This window comes from Salmo trutta, chromosome 3, assembly GCF_901001165.1.
Source record: "Salmo trutta chromosome 3, fSalTru1.1, whole genome shotgun sequence".
NCBI lineage: Eukaryota > Metazoa > Chordata > Actinopteri > Salmoniformes > Salmonidae > Salmo > Salmo trutta.
The window spans coordinates 70,248,228-70,270,844 of record NC_042959.1 but is presented as its reverse complement, the minus strand read 5'-3'; the positions used below and the strand labels follow the sequence as shown (position 1 = coordinate 70,270,844).

The following is a 22,617-nucleotide window of genomic DNA, read 5'->3' as shown; positions in this document are numbered from 1 at the left end:
CCAAATGAAGCATTCAGCCTATTAAACGTACTGAACACTGTTACAGGCTTTGGTTTATCCATTTGTTTTGAGGTTGGACTTTAGCACGTGCATCTCCTTAGCACGTAGGGTGCACCGATTGAATAACGAGGTGACATCAGTACATGTTACACCTGTGCTGGTTTCCATCTTGTTAGTGGGAAGGTGTTTGACTTGTGCTGGCTCAGGTGCTATTTAAGAGCTGCTGGCCCAGTGCTCCAGTTGTCTTGATAGGGTTATAAAATTGGGGGAATCATTTGGAAAGTTGCATAAACACACAGGCTAATAAAATAAAAAAGCCATGTACTTTAAGTTGGAAGCATTTGTGGAAAACCCTACATGGGAGATGCTAGATAAATGTACGAAGACTAATCTCCTTGTCATTTCAAAGCATTGTGGCATCTGGCGATCCGAGAGCAGTGGTCGAGGTGTTGATGAGTACTGCTTCGGTGTAGGAGGAAATCCTTCTGGGGGGAGAGAGGCTGATGGGGGAGGGGGCTCTGCGGGTGGTAGAGTACATCCCATAGACGTGTAACTAAGGGAGTTAGAACTAAAGGTGAAGTTGGAGCAACAACAATTAGAGCTTGAAGAGCAGAGATTGGAGATAGAGCACTGGGAGAGACGGGATGGGCGTGCAGCCAGAGTAGCACAAGGAAAGGGAACGTGAGTGAGCAAGCCATTCGATTAAGAGAGAGATCTGGAAGCACTCCGAATCCAGTCAGGCCATCCTGCACCCTCAGCATAGTTTGATCTTGGTCGGAACAGCTGACTTGGGCCGCCTTTCAAGCAGTTAAAGATGTGCCTTCTCGAAAGGGTTGCTACCTACATTCATGAGCACAAGCAAAGTTTGAAATGTGTTCTACCCTCGTGCTTTGAGTCTCTAGTGACTTGTCAAGGAGTGAAATTACCCTTCAAACAAAGAACCAAGTAGTTATTCCTAAACAAAAAAGCAATCCAGAGATGTCACCTCCAACTGCAAGATTTCAGTCTTTTTCTACAGTGCCCAAAGATAAAGATCGGCAGAAAACTGGTTTTTCATATCCGCCAGTTTGTCATTACTGCTGTGAGAAAGAACACAGAGAATGTGTCCTAAGTTGAAACAGAAAAATTAGACAGAAAAAGCAGTTTCTTCTTGTGGGAGCAAGAACCTCTTCTGGTCTGGTCTGAAACAGGAATACTTTATACATTATAATTACATTTTGCTCCTTTCACGCCAGGTTTAAAGCCCCGCAATAAGTGCAACGATGCTCATCTCTAGCTTAGGCTGTACAGTCAATATGCATGTCCAATACGTAACATGCTGAAAGATTGTGGCTCATTTGCAGTTTTTTAATCCCACAATGAGGGTTAAGACACTAATACTTGTGTTCTGTGAATGTCACCGAGTAGACTGAACCTATTTCATGGGTGTAACATCCATACATTAGGCTGTACAGTACATATACAGTAGGTATGCCCCAATGCAATTCTAAACTCGAATACATCCACAGTACAATTAACATATTTTTACTTTGCTCAAATTGTAATTTTGTTGAACTTATGTAACATTCCGACCTTATTTAGCATTATCCAAATATGGCATGATTCAATTATTTGTATACATTGGCATCACTTTCAATGGGGGACATTTATTTTGAAGGCGAACAGCAAATTCCACTATTGTGTCTAGCTTCACGCAGATCCAGTTTAGCTGGCTAGCTAGTAAATTGCGTTTCCAGCTAGTTTACCATAGGCATAGCTAGCTACCATATAGCTCAGCTAGCTAGATGGGTAACAGTACGCTAATTAGCCAACGTTAGATAAGCGTGTTTACTGATTTACACCAAAACCTATGACCTTGAGTACGCACTTATAGAGTTTAGTTAAACGTTACGTCTCGCAAATGCCATCATTTAGCTAGTTAGTTATCCACCATTGCATCAGTGTGGCCCTGCCTGCACATTCTGCTGTTGAGAACGTGCTAGCAATTTCACTAGCTTACTAGCTAGCGTTAGCTACCTTCGTTTTGACAAGACGGATCACTTACCTGGTCTCGGATTTTGAGAACCACCATCTTACTAATAGTTTTGCATGAGAACAAGTAAAACTAAAATGGATGTTGGTCGTTATCTGAATGTTTGGCCCAACACTCCAGCTTCTTAGTTGCCAATTACTATGAGGCCTATGTTTTTCAACCTGATAGACTTGAAGGGGAAAAACTCCATAACATTACCGCCACCGTGTGTGACCTCCCTAAAAGAAGCAAATTCATTGGCCAAAGAACGACTGGAACAGAGTAACAAGGTTTGTGGTTGGTCACACGATGCTCAGTTGTCGCTAAACGCCAGCAGACCAGTAATACAGCGCACAGTCCTAGAATAACTCGCAAATGACAGGTGGAATTAAATTAGTTGGATTGGGATTAGTAAAACCGTGTTTACATTGGTAGTTTGAAGTGATTCAAATCCTATTTATCTGCATATCCGATTAGAATCTGTTCCTTTCCCTACAGTTTGAACGGCACATGGAATCGGGTATTTCAAGTGGTTTGATGTCAGATATAAATCTGATTGCTGGCCATGTGACTTGTGTCTGAACAATGAAATCGGATGTATTTAACCTCAAGTGGTTTTTAGACTTGGAATATATTGGTGCTCCCAAGCTACTCTGTGTTGACAGTTTGAAAAGAACATGTGAGGTAGCTGGCTTGTTAAATGTTTACAAACAAATTAGTGAATGTGCTAGAAAGCTAAACAACTAGCTAGTTGACTGCTGTGGCTAGCCAGAATTACGCGCTTTGAAAGGCTTTAAGTGTTCTTACCCTATGATTTTGAACATTCGAAGCAACTGGGAAACGTCTATGGCAGGCATGGTTGTCACCTTAGCTCGCTACATAACTTCTGAGTGATAGGGAGCACAAGCACTACCACCAATCAGCCTACACCACTGCACACACCCGTCGAAACTATAACAACAAGCGTAGCCATGTCAGCACATGAGGGTACCAAAAAGATTGCAGTAACTGCAGTTGACTGTGGAATGTTGGAGGCAGTAATTGCCGAATAGACTGCTAAATTACTGCAGTAAAAAAAGTTTTTATTTTGGACGCAGTATTTGCAGCAGTTATACTGTAATCTTTTTTAAGGGTATAAGTGGCAGGCTTTTGGTAGCCGCGAAGAATATACTCCTACCTCTTACTGCTTCTAGGACCCTTTTAAATTCAGACACTATTTTATCACCAATCATGTTTTAGCCTTCTGGTATTATTTTCATTCAAATACTGCACAAGTCAATGAAACATTTAGCCACTAGATGTCGGTAAAGTTAAAAACTTACTCCTCAGAACTAACAGTAATTGGTGTAAAGCTGGGGTTCTCAAAGTGGGGGTCTGCGGAGGTACTGCAGGTCAGGTAGGCCCCCAGGTAAAGCAAGTCTTTAAAACATATATTATTATTTATTTTTCATGAATATTTCTAACAACAACAGATTAAACGAATTTAGGCCATGCAATCCGTTGAATAAGCGTTGTTGGTGTAATAAAATACAAAACAATGTAATATTTTAAATCTAAAATGTATGGATATTGATATCCACAGTGCTCCACCAATTATACATTTTTCTACATAACACTTCTTGTATTCCCCAGAAATTATTATAATTTGTTAAAGTTAAAGCTAGAATCCTTACTTAATACATACAAACATGTTTCCAGTGATTCTTGAAGAATCTAACTTATAAATGCCTCAGGAGCTTAGTTCAACTGTAGTACCCCATCAGAACCTAAAATGTAAGCTTGTTTTACTCCAATGTTTGTAAACAATATAAATGTAAACAGTGTATAGCCTCAAAACATGGTTTAAACTATCATTTTGATATCATGGATGGTAAGTCCTTGCATCCATAGCTCTGTCTATGAATTTGAGATTGGTTAAATTTCTCCAGGTCCGTCCCTCAGCTTTTTACCAAAACAGGTGTGAGGAATTGCAGGAAATTAGCTTGAAACCTGCAGAATTCTCTCTCCATGCCAAGAGGTGGACTTTTAAAATGTTCCTTCCCAGAGCCTGAGACTTGGTTCGTCCGGCCATGCACTGCCGAAGTCAAAGTAAAATGCCTTGTTTGCTATACAGATCAAATCAAATGTTATTTGTCACATGCTTGGTAAACAACTAGTGCAGACTAACAGTGAAATGCTTGCTTACGGCCGTTCCCAACAACGCAAAGAGAAAACATAGATAAATAGGACATTTATAACATGGCAATGAGTAGTGATAACTTGACTATATGAACAGGGTACCAGTACGGAGTACAAGGTTAGGTAAATATACAGTTGAAGTCGGAAGTTTACATACACTTAGGTTGGAGTCATTAAAACTAGTTTTTCAACCACTCCACACATTTCTTGTTAACAAACTATAGTTTTGGCAAGTCGGTTAGGACATCAACTTTGTGCATGACACAAGTAATTTTTCCAACAATTGTTTACAGACAGATTATTTCACGTATAATTTACTGTATCACAATTCCAGTGGATCAGAAGTATACATACACTAAGTTGACTGTGCCTTTAAACAGCATGGAAAATTCCAGAAAATGATGTCATGGCTTTAGAAGCTTCTGATAGGCTAATTGACATCATTTGAGTCAATTGGAGGTGTACCTGTGGATGTATTTCAAGGCCTACCTTCAAACTCAGTGCCTCTTTGCTTGACATCATGGGAAAATCAAAAGAAATCAGCCAAGATCTCAGAAAAAAAATTGTAGACCTCCACAAGTCTGGTTCATCCTTGGGAGCAATTTCCAAATGCCTGAAGGTACCACGTTCATCTGTATAAACAATGGTACGCAAGTATAAACACCATGGGACCATGCAGCCATCATACCGCTCAGTAAGGGAACACCCCCTCCAAATGGACAAAAATGAATGGGAACATATTGGCACTGTACGAATCATACACCAAATGGACAATACCACCCAATTTGGTCCATATTCATCCAAATCATATTGCAAATTTCATATGGCAAATGCCAAGTGTCACACCCCAAAAATCCTATAGATGGCGAGCGCGCTCCACCGTGGATTTTCTTATTGCAAATGTAACACAAGTCAAGACCCAAGAGTCAAATTTTGAAAAAAATATATTTTTTCTCGAAAACTTATCACCCCCTTAAAAAGTGCTTTCTGGGCCGTTTTTTGAAATTCTTTAGATTTTTTTGTCAATTACACATGTATAAGAGCTGTATGAACATACTTTTGACATATTTTATTGACATAATTTTTTGGGTTGTTTTTGCTTGTACATAAGGCATATGTTTTGTCCATTTGCAATATGATTTCATAGGAAGTCAAAAGTGACTTTTTTTTCTTTTTTTGCCAAATGCCATTAGAAATGTCCAAATGAAATGTCCAATTATTTTTTGGTCAATTATACATGTATGGAAGTATTGAATGTGCCAAATCACAGCAAATATCCAATAGATGGCGAGCGCTCTCCACAGTGAATTTTCTTATTGCAAATGTAACACAAGTCAAGACCCAAGAGTCAAATTTTGAAAAAAATATTTTTTTCCCGAAAACGTATCACCCCCTTAAAACCTCTTACATCTAGATGTTCCGCTAGCGGAACGTCTGCTCCAATATCCAATGATGGGCGTGGCGCGAAATACAAACTCCTCAAACATATGACTATTTTACAGCTATTTAAAGACAAGACTCTCGTTAATCTAACCACACTGTCCGATTTCAAAAAGGCTTTACAGCGAAAGCAAAACATTAGATTATGTCAGCAGAGTACCCAGCCAGAAATAATCAGACACTGATTTTTCAAGCTAGCATATAATGTCACAAAAAACAAAACCACAGCTAAATGCAGCACTAACCTTTGATTATCTTCATCAGATGACACACCTAGGACATTATGTTATACAATACATGCATGTCTGTTCAATCAAGTTCATATTTCTATCAAAAACCAGCTTTTTACATTAGCATGTGACGTTCAGAACTAGCATACCCCCGCAAACTTCCGGGGAATTTACTAACAATTTACTAAATTACTCACGATAAACGTTCACAAAAAGCATAACAATTATTTTAAGAATTATAGATACAGAACTCCTCTATGCACTCGATATGTCCGATTTTAAAATAGCTTTTCGGATGAAGCACATTTTGCAATATTCTAAGTACATAGCCCAGCCATCACGGGCTAGCTATTTAGACACCCACCCAGTTTAGCCTTCACCAAAATCACATTTCCTATAAGAAAAATGGTCTTACCTTTCCTGTTCTTCGTCAGAATGCACTCCCAGGACTTCTACTTCAATAACAAATGTTGGTTTGGTCCCAAATAATCCATCGTTATGTTCCATCAACTACGTTTTGTTTGTGCGTTCTAGACACTATCAGAATGGTAAATCACGGTCGCGCGCATGGCGCAGGATGTGACAAAAAAATTCTAAATATTCCATTACCGTACTTCGAAGCATGTCAACCGCTGTTTAAAATCAATTTTTATGCAATTTATCTCGTAGAAAAGCGATAATATTCCGACCGGGAATCTGCATGTCTGTAAACTGAGGGAAAAACCGAAAGACGGGGGCGGGGCAGGTCACGCGCCTAAGCCTTTCTCCTCTGATAGACCACTCAGCAAAAGCGCTCGTGTGTTTCAGCCAGGGCTTTGAATTACGTCATTCCTGTTTTTCCCGGGCTCTGAGAGCCCATTGGAGACGTGGGAAGTGTCACGTAACAGCAGAGATCCCTTGTAATAGATAGAGAGAATCAACAAGGGCAAGAAATGTTCAGACAGGGTACTTCCTGAACAGAACCTTCTCAGGTTTTGGCCTGCCATAGGATTTCTGTTATACTCACAGACACCATTCAAACAGTTTTAGAAACTTTGGAGTGTTTTCTATCCAAAGCTAATAATTATATGCATATTCTAGTTTCTGGGAAGGACTAATAATCAGATTAAATCGGGTACGTTTTTTATCCAGCCGTGAAAATACTGCCCCCTAGCCATAAGAGGTTAAAAAAGTGCTTTCTAGACCATTTTTTGAAATTATTTCATTATTTTTTGTCAATTACACATGTATAAGAACTGTATGAACATACTTTTGACATATTTTATTGACATATTTTTTTTGTTGCTTGTACATAAGGCATATGTTTTGTCCATTTGCAATATGATTTCATAGGAAGTCAAAAGTGACCATCACTGAGTGTCCTCAGTGATGGTGTTTGTTAATGTTTTCTCTGAGAGTGTCCTCAGTGGTGGTGTTTGTTAACGTTTGCTCTGAGAGTGTCCTCAGTGGTGGTGTTTGTTAACATTTGCTCAGAGAGTGTCCTCAGTGGTGGTGTTTGTTAATGTTTGCTCTGAGAGTGTCCTCAGTGATGGTGTTTGTTAATGGTTGCTCTGAGAGTGTCCTCAGTGGTGGTGTTTGTTAATGTTTGCTCTGAGAGTGTCCTCGGTGATGTTGTTTAATAATGTTTACTCTGAGAGCACACATCCCATCAGTCATCATGCACCTCTGGCTTCAAGACATTGAATTACATTTTCATTCAGAGAAGAGAGAGGGAGAGAGAAGAGAGAGGGAGAGAGACAGAGAGAGAGAAAGAGACACTAACACACCATAGAATCTCACACATACACTCACACACACAGAGTGAGAAAGAGAGATAAAGAAAGAAAGAAAGAAAGAAAGAAAGAGAGCTTTCTTTCATACATGGTGCTATATTTCCTTGTTTTTATCAATAGTACATTTTCTGTAATTTCTTGTTCATTTCCCACGCTAGACTCAGGGGGAAACAATAGATCTGTTTAAACACGCCCCCATCACCCATCAGTAATACAACCGCTCGCTTGCTCACTGTCACATCTAAGTGAACAATTGGCTGTCCCGTCCAACCCTGAGACTGATCCCAGAGGAAAACACCATGCTGCACAGCAGGGCTGCATAACAAGCTTATAGACAAGTTCCCTTCTCACTGATAACATAGCAAGTGTAGACCTACAATACGTTGAAATAAATACCATCAACCGTCTACCATCTAACATAATAAGCTCTGTTCTAGATGAAATATCCACTTTTATTAAGCTCCATCTCAAAGACAATATTGTTTGGTATGTAAGTGCCATACCCAACAACGGTCCAACATACACAACCGTAAACATATAGTAGTACTATAATGCTTAGCTCGAGGTCAAGAAGGAAGTTGACTTACTTCAGAGACAGGTCATGACATCAAAACTGATGTCAATGTCTCATTTACTCTGTCAATTTAAAGCATGTCCACAGCTATTTGTATATTCAAGGATATTGCCCACATGTGTTTCTTTTTAATGTGGCTTGACCCACTTGCTTTTAGCCTCCCAAATCCTATTGTAAACATAAGGGATTTAGGTTTTAGTGATAGTGAGTGTAGCCCCCTAAAATCCCCTCAAAATCCCCATAAAACCCCGTCACTCAATGAATACAAATACATTCACTGAATGATCTGCTGTATAGTCTTGATTAATTACATTTCTCCACTTGAAATGAATGTCACTTGATGAAATATGTTTTGCATGTTGATCAATGTAATAGACAAGCAGAATATTTTTGGTTTGTAAATTTGTGCATTCAAAAACATTAGTTATTTTCAAAGGCCAAAAGAATAGCCAATTCAAAACATGACTATAGTGACAGACAAGCCAAGGATAGGTACAGTACAGTGTCTTTGCCACAGGAGTAGATCATATAATGAATGCATTGCAGATACCATGAAACCCTATGTTTGCAAACAAATGGAGATTTGCCTAGTAGTAAACCTATTACATATCTAAATGTTTTGATGTTTATTCGCTCTGACAAACACATTCAGTATGTCAACTGTCAGATTATCAAATTCTCCCAAAGCAGTCTAAAAGCCTGAAATAAACAGTGTTTTACGGAATATCCTCCCAAGCTTTGACTGGGATATTCATGGGATCTGAATGTGGTGTACTGTATTTACCATGCTTTCCCTATATGGAATGGGGTGTCCAAATACTGTACATTGACGTGGAATACTGAATACAAATTGACTTGGGGGTTGGGTCAATTCCTCCAAAAATGACTTCACAATTGTGTTAGGTAGTTGGGTAAAGGTATAATGTAGTTGGGTCAAAGTCATGGGATCTTGGTGCACACATACAATATTCTGTCGAATCTCAAATCTGTAGTCTGATCTTATCCTGTCAAATATGACATTTCAGCGCATTGTGGAGTCCAACGTAGATTTCTCCGTGTCAGAAAAAGTGTTCATGGCTGTCCATCCTGTCAGGCTTGGAATGCCGTTTACATTCCAGATGTTGACATTTTGGGAGGCACGCATCACTTTTTGATGAGATGGAAAAATCCCCAATTCCTTTTATTCAAAGCAAATGTAAAATGTAAATGGCATTCCAAGTAATGTGGCAGATTAGGAGATAAAGAGCTTTGCAATCAGAGCCTGAAATAACAAGTAACTTGAATACAGTAATTCCCAAGTCATTTACCCTGAATTAGAGATCACCACCCTCCACCAAGACTGCTTCTGTATTCTTCCTGATAAAGCTCTTCATTTAACTGCTGAGGTGTCAGTCTGCAGTATGTCCACAAACTATGACCTATTTTGCTTTGCTGACCCAAAAATACAGAAGGCTGTTTTAAAAATCTAAGAGTTGATATAAGGATAAATACATTTACATAATTTAGCAGACGCTCTTATGTAAATACATTTACAGTAGTGTGACTCGAACCCACAACCCTGGCGTTGCAAACGCCATGCTCTACCAATTGACCCACACGGGACCTCATATAATACATTATATTAAATGAACTTGAATTATTCATGTGTTCTACAATTGCAGTAACTACAGTAATGAACTTTCAACTGGTTTTTATAGCGTCCCATCCATCTCGTCTAGACCCAGACCTTTGAAGGGTGTAAACAACGCAATGGTAGTCACTTTGCGATTGGCTGGGATAAGCGTGTGCGTACCCGGTGGGCGGAGCTGAAGGGGGTGTGAAAGAAATGACCACAAATATCCCATTTCTGCAGTTTGCATGACGTTTGTTGTAGCCATGAAATGCTCGCGTGGCTAATGTTCGGCGAATATATTCCGATTTGATTTATGGTCCATCCGCGTTTGGCAAGGAAGCTCGCACGGCACGATCCATTGACGGCTCAGTGTTGGCAATTGATAATCTTTCTCTTCTTCGAACTTGTCCACTTTCTCTAGCTAAATTAGGTTGTTAATATATGTAGCAAACATTTCTTGCTTTTCGCTTAATAATGCAGGTGTGCATTTAACAGGCTACATCGTTTTGTAGCATGCTTTAAAATGCATCTTACTGAGTAATGGACCATGTTTTGGTTTGATTGTCAGCTAGCTAACATGATAAGTGTTATTTAGCTAGCCTAGCAGAAGCAGGGTTCTGACTACGTACCCTGTCCCGTCAGCTAGCTAGCTGTCTTTCTAGTGCGCTTGGCATTCCATAGTACACATTGGGAATAAATAGCACCAACATGTATGCAGGTCGCAAGAGGAAAAAGCCCCAGAGAAGGTACAGTCACGTTGGATAACTGATCGCCGCTACAACAGCATAGCCAGCTAGTTAGGGGTTGAAGACAAAGTTATGTCACTACTAGTCTAGTGCATGTTTAGTATGCCACATCGGTGTACAGAATTAGGATGCCTTGTGAGTGACAGTTCAATTGTAGTACTGTTATTATATTCATGGAATAGGGTCGACTGACAGACTCCCTAGTCTGATTTGTATGAGGTCTAAATGAGGTACAGAAAGAAGCATGTTTCAACCTTGGACAATGATACTTTATGATATTTCTTTCTGTGGACTCCATGAGTTGCATTCATTCACACTTTCGTAAACATACAGTATCTACCATTTAGGCTACATAACAAGACTGAGGAATATCATCATATGAGACATTGATGGCAGACATTCTCTTCCTCGTAGTGTGAAGCCACCTCCAGAAGGAGCCAAATCAAACCCTTCGAAGAGGCACCGGGAACGCCTGAATGGGGAGTTGGACAGGCTGGCCAGTCTGCTTCCTTACCCCCAGGATGTCATCTCCAAGCTGGACAAACTGACCATCCTCAGACTTTGTGTCAGCTACCTGCGTGCCAAGAGCTTTTTCAATGGTAAGGCATGATCATAACACACCCTATTGTCCATATTTAGGGTTGGGTGATGTTAAGATATTATCGCTATGGATCTGACTACTGTCTGATTATTATTATTTTTTAACCTTTATTTAACTTGGCAAGTCAGTTAAGAACAAATTCTTATTTACAATGACGGCCTAGGAACAGTGAGTTAACTTCCTTTTTCAGGGGCAGAACGACATATTTTTAACTTGTCAGCTCAGGGATTCGATCTAGCAACTGGCCCAACGCTCTAACCACTAGGCTACCTGCCGCCCCCCTGATCAACTATATCAGTCACTATCAACTACTGAGGTGTCTGGGAGGCAGTGGCTAGATCTCTCGCTCTCTCTCGCTCGTCGCTCTCTCTCTCAAGAAAGGGAGGACTCTCTCGGAAATAACAGGATGCCATCAGGGTGTGTGAAATCCTGTGGAAAGTAACATATAAATGTGTAATCTTGTGATCTGTCTTAGCGGAAGCCTTAGCAGTGCTGCAACAATAGATCGTTTTCTAGCATTAACCACATCTGTTATTGAAAAGGGTTTTGAGGGATCTGCCAAGGGAAACCTGTGACCACATCCTCCCCCTTGCAATTATGTTTGCATCTCAAATGGCACCCTATTCGGGTCAAAAGTTGTGAACTATATAGGGTAAAAGGTGCTGTTTGGGATGCAGACTAGGCTGTTTGGACTCTTAAGAAAGTAGGGCTGTGACGATACCAGTATTGCAATATTTTTTCCATGGCAAAAAAATTGGTCCTTTTAAAACCAGCTGTATGTAAAGTATTGTGGCTATAGCTTGGAAAATAAATACATGTGACTCTGGATGACAACATGATGATGTTTGTTTCCAACATTAAGGCTGTTTTCCTAAAAGTTAAATCTGCTTTATGTTTTGTTTCCTTGCCACGATACTAACGAGTATTGCGATACTGGTATCGTCCCGGTCCTAGTATACATCCTCGGGACCCGCACTCGGCTGTTTGGACCCGCACTCGGCTGTTTGGACCCGCATTAGGCTGTTAAAAACAAACTGAAATATCACATTTACATAATTATTCAGACCTTTTACTTTGTACTTTGTTGAAGAAACTTCGGCATCCATTATAGCCTCTAGTCTTCTTGGGTATGACACTACAAGATTGGCACACCGATATTTGGGGAGTTTCACCCATTCTTCTCTGTAGATTCTCTCAAGCTCTGTCAGGTTGGATGGGTAGCGTCGCTGCACAGCTATTTTCAAGTCTTTCCAGAGATGTTTGATCGTGTTCAAGTCCGGACTCTGGCTGTGCCACTCAAGGACATTCAGAGACTTGTCCCGAAGCCACTCCTGCGTTGTCTTGGCTGTGTGCTTAGGGTCGATGTCCTGTTGAAGGTGAAGCTTCGCCCTAGTCTGAGGTCCTGAGCGCTTTGGAGCAGGTTTTCATCAAGGCTCTCTCTATACTTTGCTCCATTCATCTTTACCTCAATTCTGACTAGTCTCCCAGTCCCTGCCACTAAAAAACATCCCCACAGCATGATGCTGCCACCATGCTTCACCGTAGGGATGGTGCCAGGTTTCCTCCAGACGTGACGCTTGGCATTCAGGCCAGAGATCTTGGTTTCATCAGACCAGAGAATCTTGTTTCCCATGGTCTGAGAGTCTTTAGGTGCGGTATACGGGGTTTTTGGAAATAGCCACGGGATGGTTTTTCAATACCGCCAATACAGCTTCAACTATTTATTTTGAAGTGTTTCAATACATTTTAATATTTGTAGCAACTGTTTTTTATTAAATACCTGCAGTCAACTTGTGCAATACCTTAGGAGATGAAGCAGATTCCGTTCTTCATTTTACCTGTCACATTATTGTACATTATGAAGCTTACCGTAGTTCCCCAGAACAGTTGAGCCAGTCACGTGTTTGTTTGGAAATAGCACAACGGGAGAACACGAGTCCAGCTGTGTATTGACAGAGGTTGCGTTTTATATTGAAAGTCAAGTGTTTTTTTGCTTCAATAGAGTGATCAGGGATGTGCAACTATAGCTTTCCTTCATAGGAAATACATTAGTGCAACACATTTGGCAGAAAATAGATTAATTTTCATCTGATGGCAGCAGAAGTGCAACCAAGTACATGAGCTTACAATGAAAAAGCAAGGTATTTTTGGTGAAAACTATGCATAGCATTCATATTTCTAATGTTTATCAGCTAAATTTCCTAATGTTTTGTTTAAAGTTAATCTTGCATTTTAATGGTGAAAAATGGCTGGCTACACTGAGAAAAGTACTGGTGAAAAGTAGCTCCACATCAGTCAGAGTGCTGTCTGCTGATAGAATGATGGAGAGCAGTAGCTCCACATCAGTCAGAGAGCTGTCTGCTGATAGAATGATGGAGAACAGTAGCTCCACATCAGTCAGAGCGCTGTCTGCTGATAGAATGATGGAGAACAGTAGCTCCACATCAGTCAGAGCGCTGTCTGCTGATAGAATGATGAACAGTAGCTCCACATCAGTCAGAGCGCTGTCTGCTGATAGAATGATGGAGAACAGTAGCTCCACATCAGTCAGAGCTCTGTCTGCTGATAGAATGATGGAGAACAGTAGCTCCACATCAGTCAGAGCGCTGTCTGCTGGTAGAATGATGGAGAACAGTAGCTACACATCAGTCAGAATGATGGAGAACAGTAGCTACACATCAGTCAGAGTGCTGTCTGCTGATAGAATGATGGAGAACAGTAGCTCCACATCAGAGCGCTGTCTGCTGATAGAATGATGGAGAACAGTAGCTCCACATCAGTCAGAGCGCTGTCTGCTGGTAGAATGATGGAGAACAGTAGCTCCACATCAGTCAGAGTGCTGTCTGCTGATAGAATGATGGAGAACAGTAGCTACACATCAGTCAGAGTGCTGTCTGCTGTTTTTCTGCTAAGGGGACAGGACAACTTCACCGCATCAAAGGGACGATGGACGGGGCAATGTACCGTCAAATCTTGGGTGAGAACCTCCTTCCCTCAGCCAGGGCATTGAAAATGGGTCATGGATGGGTATTCCAGCATGACAATGACCCAAAACACACAGCCAAGGCAACAAAGGAGTGGCTCAAGAAGAAGCACATTAAGGTCCTGGAGTGGCCTAGCCAGTCTCCAGACCTTAATCCCATAGAAAATCTGTGGAGGGAGCTGAATGTTCGAGTTGCCAAACGTCAGCCTCGAAACCTTAATGACTTGGAGAAGATCCCTCCTGAGATGTGTGCAAACCTGGTGGCCAACTACAAGAAACGTCTGACCTCTGTGATTGCCAACAAGGGTTTTGCCACCAAGTATTAAGTCATATTTTGCAGAGGGGTCAAATACTTATTTCCCTCATTAAAATGCTAATCATTTTATAACATTTTTGACATGCGTTTTTCTGGATTTTTTTGTTATTCTGTCTCTCACTGTTTAAATTAACTTACCATTAAAATGATAGACTGATCATTTCTTTGTCAGTGGGCAAACGTACAAAATCAGCAGGGGATCAAATACTTTTTTCCCTCACTGTATCCCTGTATGCGAGAAGGACTGTATGACCATATGAATATCTCGATACTGCCCAACCCTAAAATGGTCCTTCTTGACAAGAAGACATAATCAAGGGTAAGAATACGAACAAAGTAAATGGCTCAGTAGAATAGAATACATTTTTTTATAAGTATAATACAGGAAAGTACAATTTATAGTCCAATATTTAGACAGGTATCAGGGATGGGGGGGGGCAAGTGTTTTAAATTGTGCATTCAATCCAACATTTGCACAACGACAAAATAAAGCAAGGAAGCTGAAAAATTTAGACTGATTTTATTGTATTGCTTAGAACTTGTAGGCTAGCTGTCTGAGACATAAACATTTAGCCTTAATTTTTGCAAGATCTTCCCTTGGGGAGCCCTTTATATTTTGAGTGACTCAACAATTAAATTAGCTCGACCTGCATGAGGAAAAGGCCAGCAGAATAAAATGTTCTACTCTTATTTTAGTTTCCTCTGAGATCTGCTAGCAGCCAGGATTTCTGGCCTTTATGTTGTGGTGCTGCTGCGGTGCTGCTGCGGTGCTTTGTGTCATCGGCAGAGTTCCTAGACTCCCAATGGGAGGGAAGAGGGGGGGTGTTTGCTTGAGTAATCTATATTAGCACAGACTTGTTGAACTCTTGACTCCACAGACTCCTGAGGAGGGTTATAAAACAGTGGTCTTCTGCATCCCAAATGACCCTCTATTCCCTGTTTAGTGCACTACGTTTGCCAAGGGCATGGGCTCTGGTCAAAAGTAGTTCACTATATAGGGAATAGGATGCCATTTGGGGTGCTGAGTGTTTGATAGTCTGTAGTATGAGCCAACAACTAAACTTTGACTTGTTTAGATGAGTGAGAAGCATTGACTGGGCTCAGATAAGGGGATGGGAGTAGGTTGATTTGAACCAGAGGTGGAGAGGGATTATTTTGGCCATCGTATGAGAATACAATCAAGATTGTGGACAGGTCGTCATTGTAAATAAGAATACATTCTTAAATGACTTACCTGTATGAATAAAGGGGGGAAAATAATTGTGGTTGCAGACTTCCTGAGTTATCCTACTGCGGTGATGGGACTACCTGAGAGAGGAATGGGCAACTCCAGTCCTCGGGGGCCTGATTGGTGTCACACGTTTACTCCAGCCTCAGCTAACACACCTGACTCCAATAATCAGCTAATCACGATCATAAGTTTAAAATGTAATGAGTTTAATCAGCTGTGTTTACTATGGACGGGGAGAAAGTGTGACACCACTCTGGCCCCTGAGGACTTTGAGTTCCCTATCCACGTTCTACTGACACAACTCTCCTACTGTAGCTAGGCTATAGGGCCTGACCAGCACTGTTAGGGTCTGTTCTCTTAATCACACTGAATCATAAGGCATCACACTGCACAATCTATCTGATGATGATTTGCCATTGACTAGCCTATATGGCTACCACAGTACACACAAATAGAATGACATTGTTTTTGGTTGATTTAAAATGCCCATCAAATTCTCTTCCACAGGAATAAAATAGGACTAATGTGTACACCGCTAATGGTGCTATCTCACATTATTGTGAATGGGTCTCTGTCTGTAGTGATGCACTGTAACTGGTTCCTCTGCAGTCCTTCAGTGTGTGGTGGAAATCCTCTATGGTACAGCAATCTTGATCTTGATCTTATTGTATTGTGTTGCAGTGACCCTACAATCCACAGCCTCCCAGCGCCCAGAGAGTAATGTTCTGAAGAAGCAAGAACTTCACGTTCCAGAGGGAGAGATCTTACTACAGGTTAGTGGGGTCTGTTCAGTAGCCACCCTGTCTGTTACTACAGGTTAGTGGGGTCTGTTCAGTAGCCACCCTGTCTGTTACTACAGGTTAGTGGGGTCTGTTCAGTAGCCACCCTGTCTGTTACTACAGGTTAGTGGGGTCTGTTCAGTAGCCACCCTGTCTGTTACTACAGGTTAGTGGGGTCTGTTCAGTAGCCACCCTGTCTGTTACTACAGGTTAGTGGGGTCCGTTCAGTAGCCACCCTGTCTGTTACCATTGCACTCCAGGGCCTGTATTCGTGATAAGGTAAATACTTTATTAATCCCACACAGGGTACATTTGATTGCACCAGCCAGTACATACCCCAATAAAACACAACAAAGGACAAACCGATATTAAAAGCAGCACATATTTTTGTCGTCTCAGAGTAGGAGTGCTGATCTAGGATCAGTTTGTCCTTTTTTAGATCTTAATGAATAAGATTACATTAACAGGACGGACCTGATTCTAGATCAGCACGCCGACTGTGAGACGGTTTGTGAATAGGGACATCCACTAGCCCCTTTTTAAATGTTTTATTTTTACGTTGGAAAGTTATTGGTTTAAGTTGAGATGAACTGCAGTTGAACCACACCATGCATGGCCATGTGGCATGTTAGCTTTTCCTGTCCAAATAATGACAGAGTTAATCATATACTGTTGCGTGTCTGATCCTTGAACTGACTCTACATGAAATAGGGTTGATAAAAACACAATATCTGCTTCCCAAATGGAACGCTATTCCCTGTATAGTGCACTCCTTTTGACCAAAAGCACCCTATTCCTTAAAACATTTTTTTTTAAATGTTGATTTTATTTTTTCAAACAATACAAAACATACACATACAAACGACAACATCACACAAACATCGACTATATCACACTGGCCGAGACAGACCCACACACCCCCATCTCCAGCGCCCGCATCACTCTCCGCCACATGGCCTCAAACTGCACCATTTTGTTTCTGAGTCGCCCACACACTTTCAACATTTTAGATAATAAAGAATTTTACTTTTCCATTGTGGTAACAACAGAGGATTGGTTGATTTCCAGCTTTTAAGCATGTTTTTTTCAAGATGAATGACGAGGGTGCAGTGAGAGAACCCACCCTCATATGCCATGTTTGAAATATGCAGACAGATGGATTAAAAGTACATTTACATTGTAATTCTTCTGACAGCCAACATTCTAACTCTGCCCATAACTTTAGAACATTCCCAGAAAGCATGGATTATTGAGTCATACTTTTTGACCAAAAGTATTGCACTACATAGGGAATAGGGTGCCATTTGGGACACAGACAAAACTCTATAGGCCTTTCAGTTCCTTTGACATTTTGCTCTTTGGTTTTAAGTTTGCTCTTTACAGTTGTAGGCCTACTTCATATGACCACATGTAGTCTAGATGTGTGGAAACATTTATACTAAACAAAAATATAAATGCAGCAATTTCAAAGATTTTACTGCATTACAGTTCATATAAGGAAATCAGTAAATTGAAATAAATAAATTAGGCCCTAATCTATGGATTTCACATGACTGGACAGGGGTGTAGGCCTGGGAGGGCATAGTCCCACCCACTTGAACATACTGCCAAATTCTCTAAAATGACGGAGGCAGTTTATGGTAATGAAATTAACATTAATTTATCTGGCAACAGCTCAAGTGGACATTCCTGCAGTCAGCATGCCAATTACAACGCTCCCTCAACTTGAGACATCTGTGGCATTGTGTTGTGTGACAAAACTGCACCTTTTTAAAGTGGACTTTTATTGTCCCCAGCAGAAGGTGCACCTGGGTAATGATCATGCTGTTTAATCGGCTTCTTGATATGCCACACTTGTCAGGTGGACGGATTATCTTGGTACAGGAGAAATGCTCACTAACACGGATGATTTTATTTCAGCTCATGAAACATAGGATCATCACTTTACATGTTGCGTTTATATTTTTGTTCAGTGTATAAAGATATACTAATTCAGTTCTATTCCACTCTCCTCTCAGGTGTTGAATGGCTTTGTTCTGGTTGTCACGGCTGGTGGCACAATCTTTTATGCATCCTCCACCATCCAGGACTACCTGGGCTTTCACCAGGTAAAGGCTCTTTTTACTTCTCTTTACCTGGGCTTTCACCTGATAAAGGCTCTTTTTACTTCTCTTTACCTGGGCTTTCACCTGATAAAGGCTCGTTTAATCTCTCTACAACTGGGCTTTCACCAAGTAAATGGTCTCTCTTTAGCTTTCTATAAACGTAGTCTGGCTGACATCAGCTCTGTGTCTTCCAGAGTCTGGAATGGCTGCTTTGATGTGTAGGCATGAAGCATCAATAATGAAAGGGTTGTGCCCTCAGACTTCAAGGCGGCACCATACGCTGGTTGAATATCCACATTTCAAATTGAATGAATCATGATCGTTGTTTTACATTGGACCGCCCTTCAGCTTTCAGCCAACCTTTCCGGGAAAGGTTCTGTAGCTAGCGCAAACCTTCGGAGTTTGGATATCGTTTGCCGCTAACATGATGAATAGGGTGCATAAATCATCACACACATTTTCCAAACGTTATAAAAACCCTTCTATACTAAAACAAGTGACATATTAGAGAACTACAACTTGTTAACTTCTATGGGCTACGTGGGACGCTACGGGACACAGCCAGTGAAATATCAGGGTGGCAAATTCAAAAACAACAAAATGTCATAATTCAACTTTCTCAAACATACAACTATTTTACACCATTTTAAAAATACACTTCTCCTTTATGTAACCACATTGTCCGATTTCAAAAAGGCTTTACAGCGAAAGCAAAACATTAGATTATGTTAGGAGAGTACATAGACAAAAATAATCACAGTCATTTTCCAAGCAAGGACATGTCAATAAAACCCAAAACACAGCTAAATGAAGGACTAACCTTTTGACGATCTTCATCAGATGACACTCCTAGGACATTGTTACACAATACATGTATGTTTTGTTCGATAAAGTTCATATTTATATCCAAAAACAGCATTTTACATTGGCACGTCATGTTCAGAAAATGTATTCCCACCAAAACCTTCGGTGAATGTGCACATCAATTTACAAAAATAGTCATCATAAACGTTGACAAAATATATAACAATTATTTAAAGAATTATAGATGGACTACTCCTGGATGCAACCGCTGTGTCAGATTTTAAAATAGCTTTTTGGAGAAAGCACATTTTTCAATATTCTGAGTACATAGCTCAGCCATCACGGCGAGCTATACAGACACCCGCCAAGTTCGGGGCAACCTAAACTCAGAACTAGTATTAGAAATATTCTCTTACCTTTGCTGATCTTTGTCAGAATGCACTCCCAGGACTGCTACTTCCACAAGAAATGTTGTTTTTGTTCGAAATCATCCATATTTATGTCCAAATACCTCCATTTTCTTTGTGCGTTCAGAGCACTATCCAAAGGCATAATGCGTGAGCACGGTACCAGAGAAAGTCAAAATGTTCCATTACCGTACTTAGAAGCATGTCAAACGCTGTTTAAAATCAATCTTTATGGTAGTTTTAACTTAAAATTGCGATAATATTCCAGCCGGACAATAGCGTATTCATTCAAGGAGAAAAAGAAGGAACAGCGCGCTCGCGGGACCCTGCATATCCAACCCCTTTGTTGCCAGGCAGTCCACTCAGTAACTGAGCTCCTATACTCTGCCCAGTGACAGGAGAATGCTGAAACAACTTCATGAAGGCTTTTGACAGCCAATAGGAAGCCTTAGGAAATGCAACGTAACCCCACAGATACTGTAGTTTCGAAAGGGAAAAGAAAGAACTACAATTCTCAGATCCTCCACTTCCTGGTTGAATTTTTCTCAGGTTTTTGCCTGCCTTATGAGTTCTGTTATACTCAGACACCATTCAAACAGTTTTAGAAACTTCAGAGTGTTTTCTATCCAAATCTACTAATGATATGCATATTCTAGTTTCTGGGCCAGAGTAGTAACCTGTTTAAATTGGGTACGTTTTTCATCCGGCCGTGAAAATACTGCCCCCTACACCCCAACAGGTTAAACGTTACGATCTTGTGGCTAGCAAGCAGCAACTAACGTTAGCTAGCATTGTTCAGCCTATAGAAACCCAGACAGCTAATAACTTTAGTTTGCTGGCTATCAACTCGAAATCGGCCAGCTAATCAAATGTATGTTTTATTTCAAATTTAACTAATTATAGGCTGAACATTTCCTTACCCCACTAAAGTTTTTCATTTTCCTTTTTGGATGTCCTCGGTTTACATAGAATGCATGTAAGATTCACATCATTGCCCTACTATCTAGCTAACTACTACTGTACTACCCATGTTCAGTTGTGGCAAGTTTCCTCCCTGCCTCCTAATTTTGCAGGAACATGAACTACCCTAACATTAATAGATTACAAAAATCAGACTACAGCAAGTATGACCAACAAAACCAAAAGAGAGATTATTCCTCTTTCATCAAGTCAGCCTAGAATGTCTAATGTAACAATTACTACTGTAAAGATAAAACAGAGCATGTACAACATTTACTACTGTAAAAGCGAGTGCATGTACAACATTTACTACTGTAAAAACAAAACAGAGTGCATATACAACATTCACTTTATTTGACAGGATGATATAATGCATGAAGCAAACATGGAATTAATTTGAAATGTGAAGGTGTAAACTCTGAAAATGTAGAGTGAAGGTGTATTTCATTCCTCTCTGTACTCTGGTGCAGTGAAAAATTCTTGTTCAGGCTGATTCTGGGACACACACACACACACACACACACACAGAGACCAACTGCAATTGGACCATAGAACAAATAGGGCTCAGCTTGCTTTATGCAGGGTGCATCATCTAGTATGCACCTGTAATTAAAAAGTTATTCACACCTTATATGTCATCACAATGTTGATAGGTTAATTTCAGTCAATAATTTGGAATGAAAAGGTTTAGGTAGCCTAGCCAGCCAGTGCATTTGTGGCAAACCTCATATGTCAGTGTTAGTTCTGACTGTGATTAAAAAGTAGGCTATATATTCTTAATTCCCATCCTCATTCAAAATAAATACTGTTATTGAAGCACATTTGATTAATATGCTAGTAGTTCTTGCATAAAACAATGTTATGTATGGAGTTTCCATAGTTTAATCCAGTAAAAGTACTTTCTGTAATGCCTCTGTTGTGGAAATTCTACACAGGGTCACCCAAAGTCAATCTTAAATGAATCATTGTTTATTATCAGCGCTGGAGAGGTTCCAACCAACTCAATGCATCAAGTACACATGTTGATCAGGAGCTCTTCCGGGACAGTCCTGTTAGTTCTCTTATATACTGCAGACAAGTTATATTTGCATGATTTAGCTTATTCATCATTCATAATTAATTAATCATTGTTTGCTTCATTCATGTGACCGAACAATACCTCATGAGGCTTCTTCTCTCTTCTCTCTAGGCTGAGACTTTGAAATGTGAAATTTGAAATGTGAAATTTGGCAGTTCTCGGGGAGAACTGCCAAATTGTTGATTTGTAGATACTGATGTTGAGGATTCGTTCAATCAGTCACTAGCATGAACACAGAAATTGGTTATTAGAAAAGCATAAACATAAAATGTTCCATCACATTCTCTCTTACCAGATGATTATCATTATATTTTAAGGTAAGCATTAGATTATAGCTTTTATCAAAAGGTACTATACTTCTGTTAAAGTAAGGGAAATCCACACACAAAACCAGACACTTCATTTAAAACCCTTCATTCTGGGTTATACAATCTAATTAGTATGGTAATATTATCATCATAATAAAGGTTATACTTCTATTAACGGGAGTGAATTTGTATAAAATACACACACACATGCACAGCATGTTAAATAACACAATTAGGCAAACTAAGAAAAAAAATGTAAGCTGCAGCCCATTTGGTAATTTGGGATCCCCAACTTCCAAACAGGGATTCCAACCAAGTTGCAGGTGTCCACTCTGTGGGGAATTATTCTTAGCAACAGTGGCAATGTATTCGGAGAGATCAGTCATATTAGAAGAGTGATCTGGGACAAAAGTACAACATTCATTGCCAATGATTGCACAAGTGCCCCCTTTACATACCAAGTGCCCCCTTTACATAGCCTC

At 40.3% G+C, this 22,617-nt stretch overlaps 2 protein-coding genes across 2 annotated transcripts in view; one reads left to right on the top strand and one right to left on the bottom strand.

Moving 5' to 3' along the window:
- Positions 1–2,359, bottom strand: part of LOC115186348 (serine/threonine-protein phosphatase 6 regulatory ankyrin repeat subunit A) — a 46,639-nt gene extending 44,280 nt beyond the window's left edge. Inside the window, exon 1 of the mRNA XM_029746027.1 lies at positions 2,045–2,359. Coding sequence (XP_029601887.1) covers positions 2,045–2,071 — 27 coding nt within the window. The 5' untranslated portion in view covers positions 2,072–2,359. The remainder of the gene's footprint in view (positions 1–2,044) is intronic.
- Positions 2,360–9,846: 7,487 nt separating this feature from the next.
- LOC115186368 (aryl hydrocarbon receptor) overlaps positions 9,847–22,617 on the top strand; it is a 35,519-nt gene continuing 22,748 nt past the window's right edge. The window contains exons 1-4 of the mRNA XM_029746031.1: positions 9,847–10,563; positions 10,978–11,162; positions 16,376–16,467; positions 18,492–18,581. Of these exons, the coding sequence (XP_029601891.1) occupies positions 10,526–10,563; positions 10,978–11,162; positions 16,376–16,467; positions 18,492–18,581 (405 nt within the window). The 5' untranslated portion in view covers positions 9,847–10,525. The remainder of the gene's footprint in view (positions 10,564–10,977; positions 11,163–16,375; positions 16,468–18,491; positions 18,582–22,617) is intronic.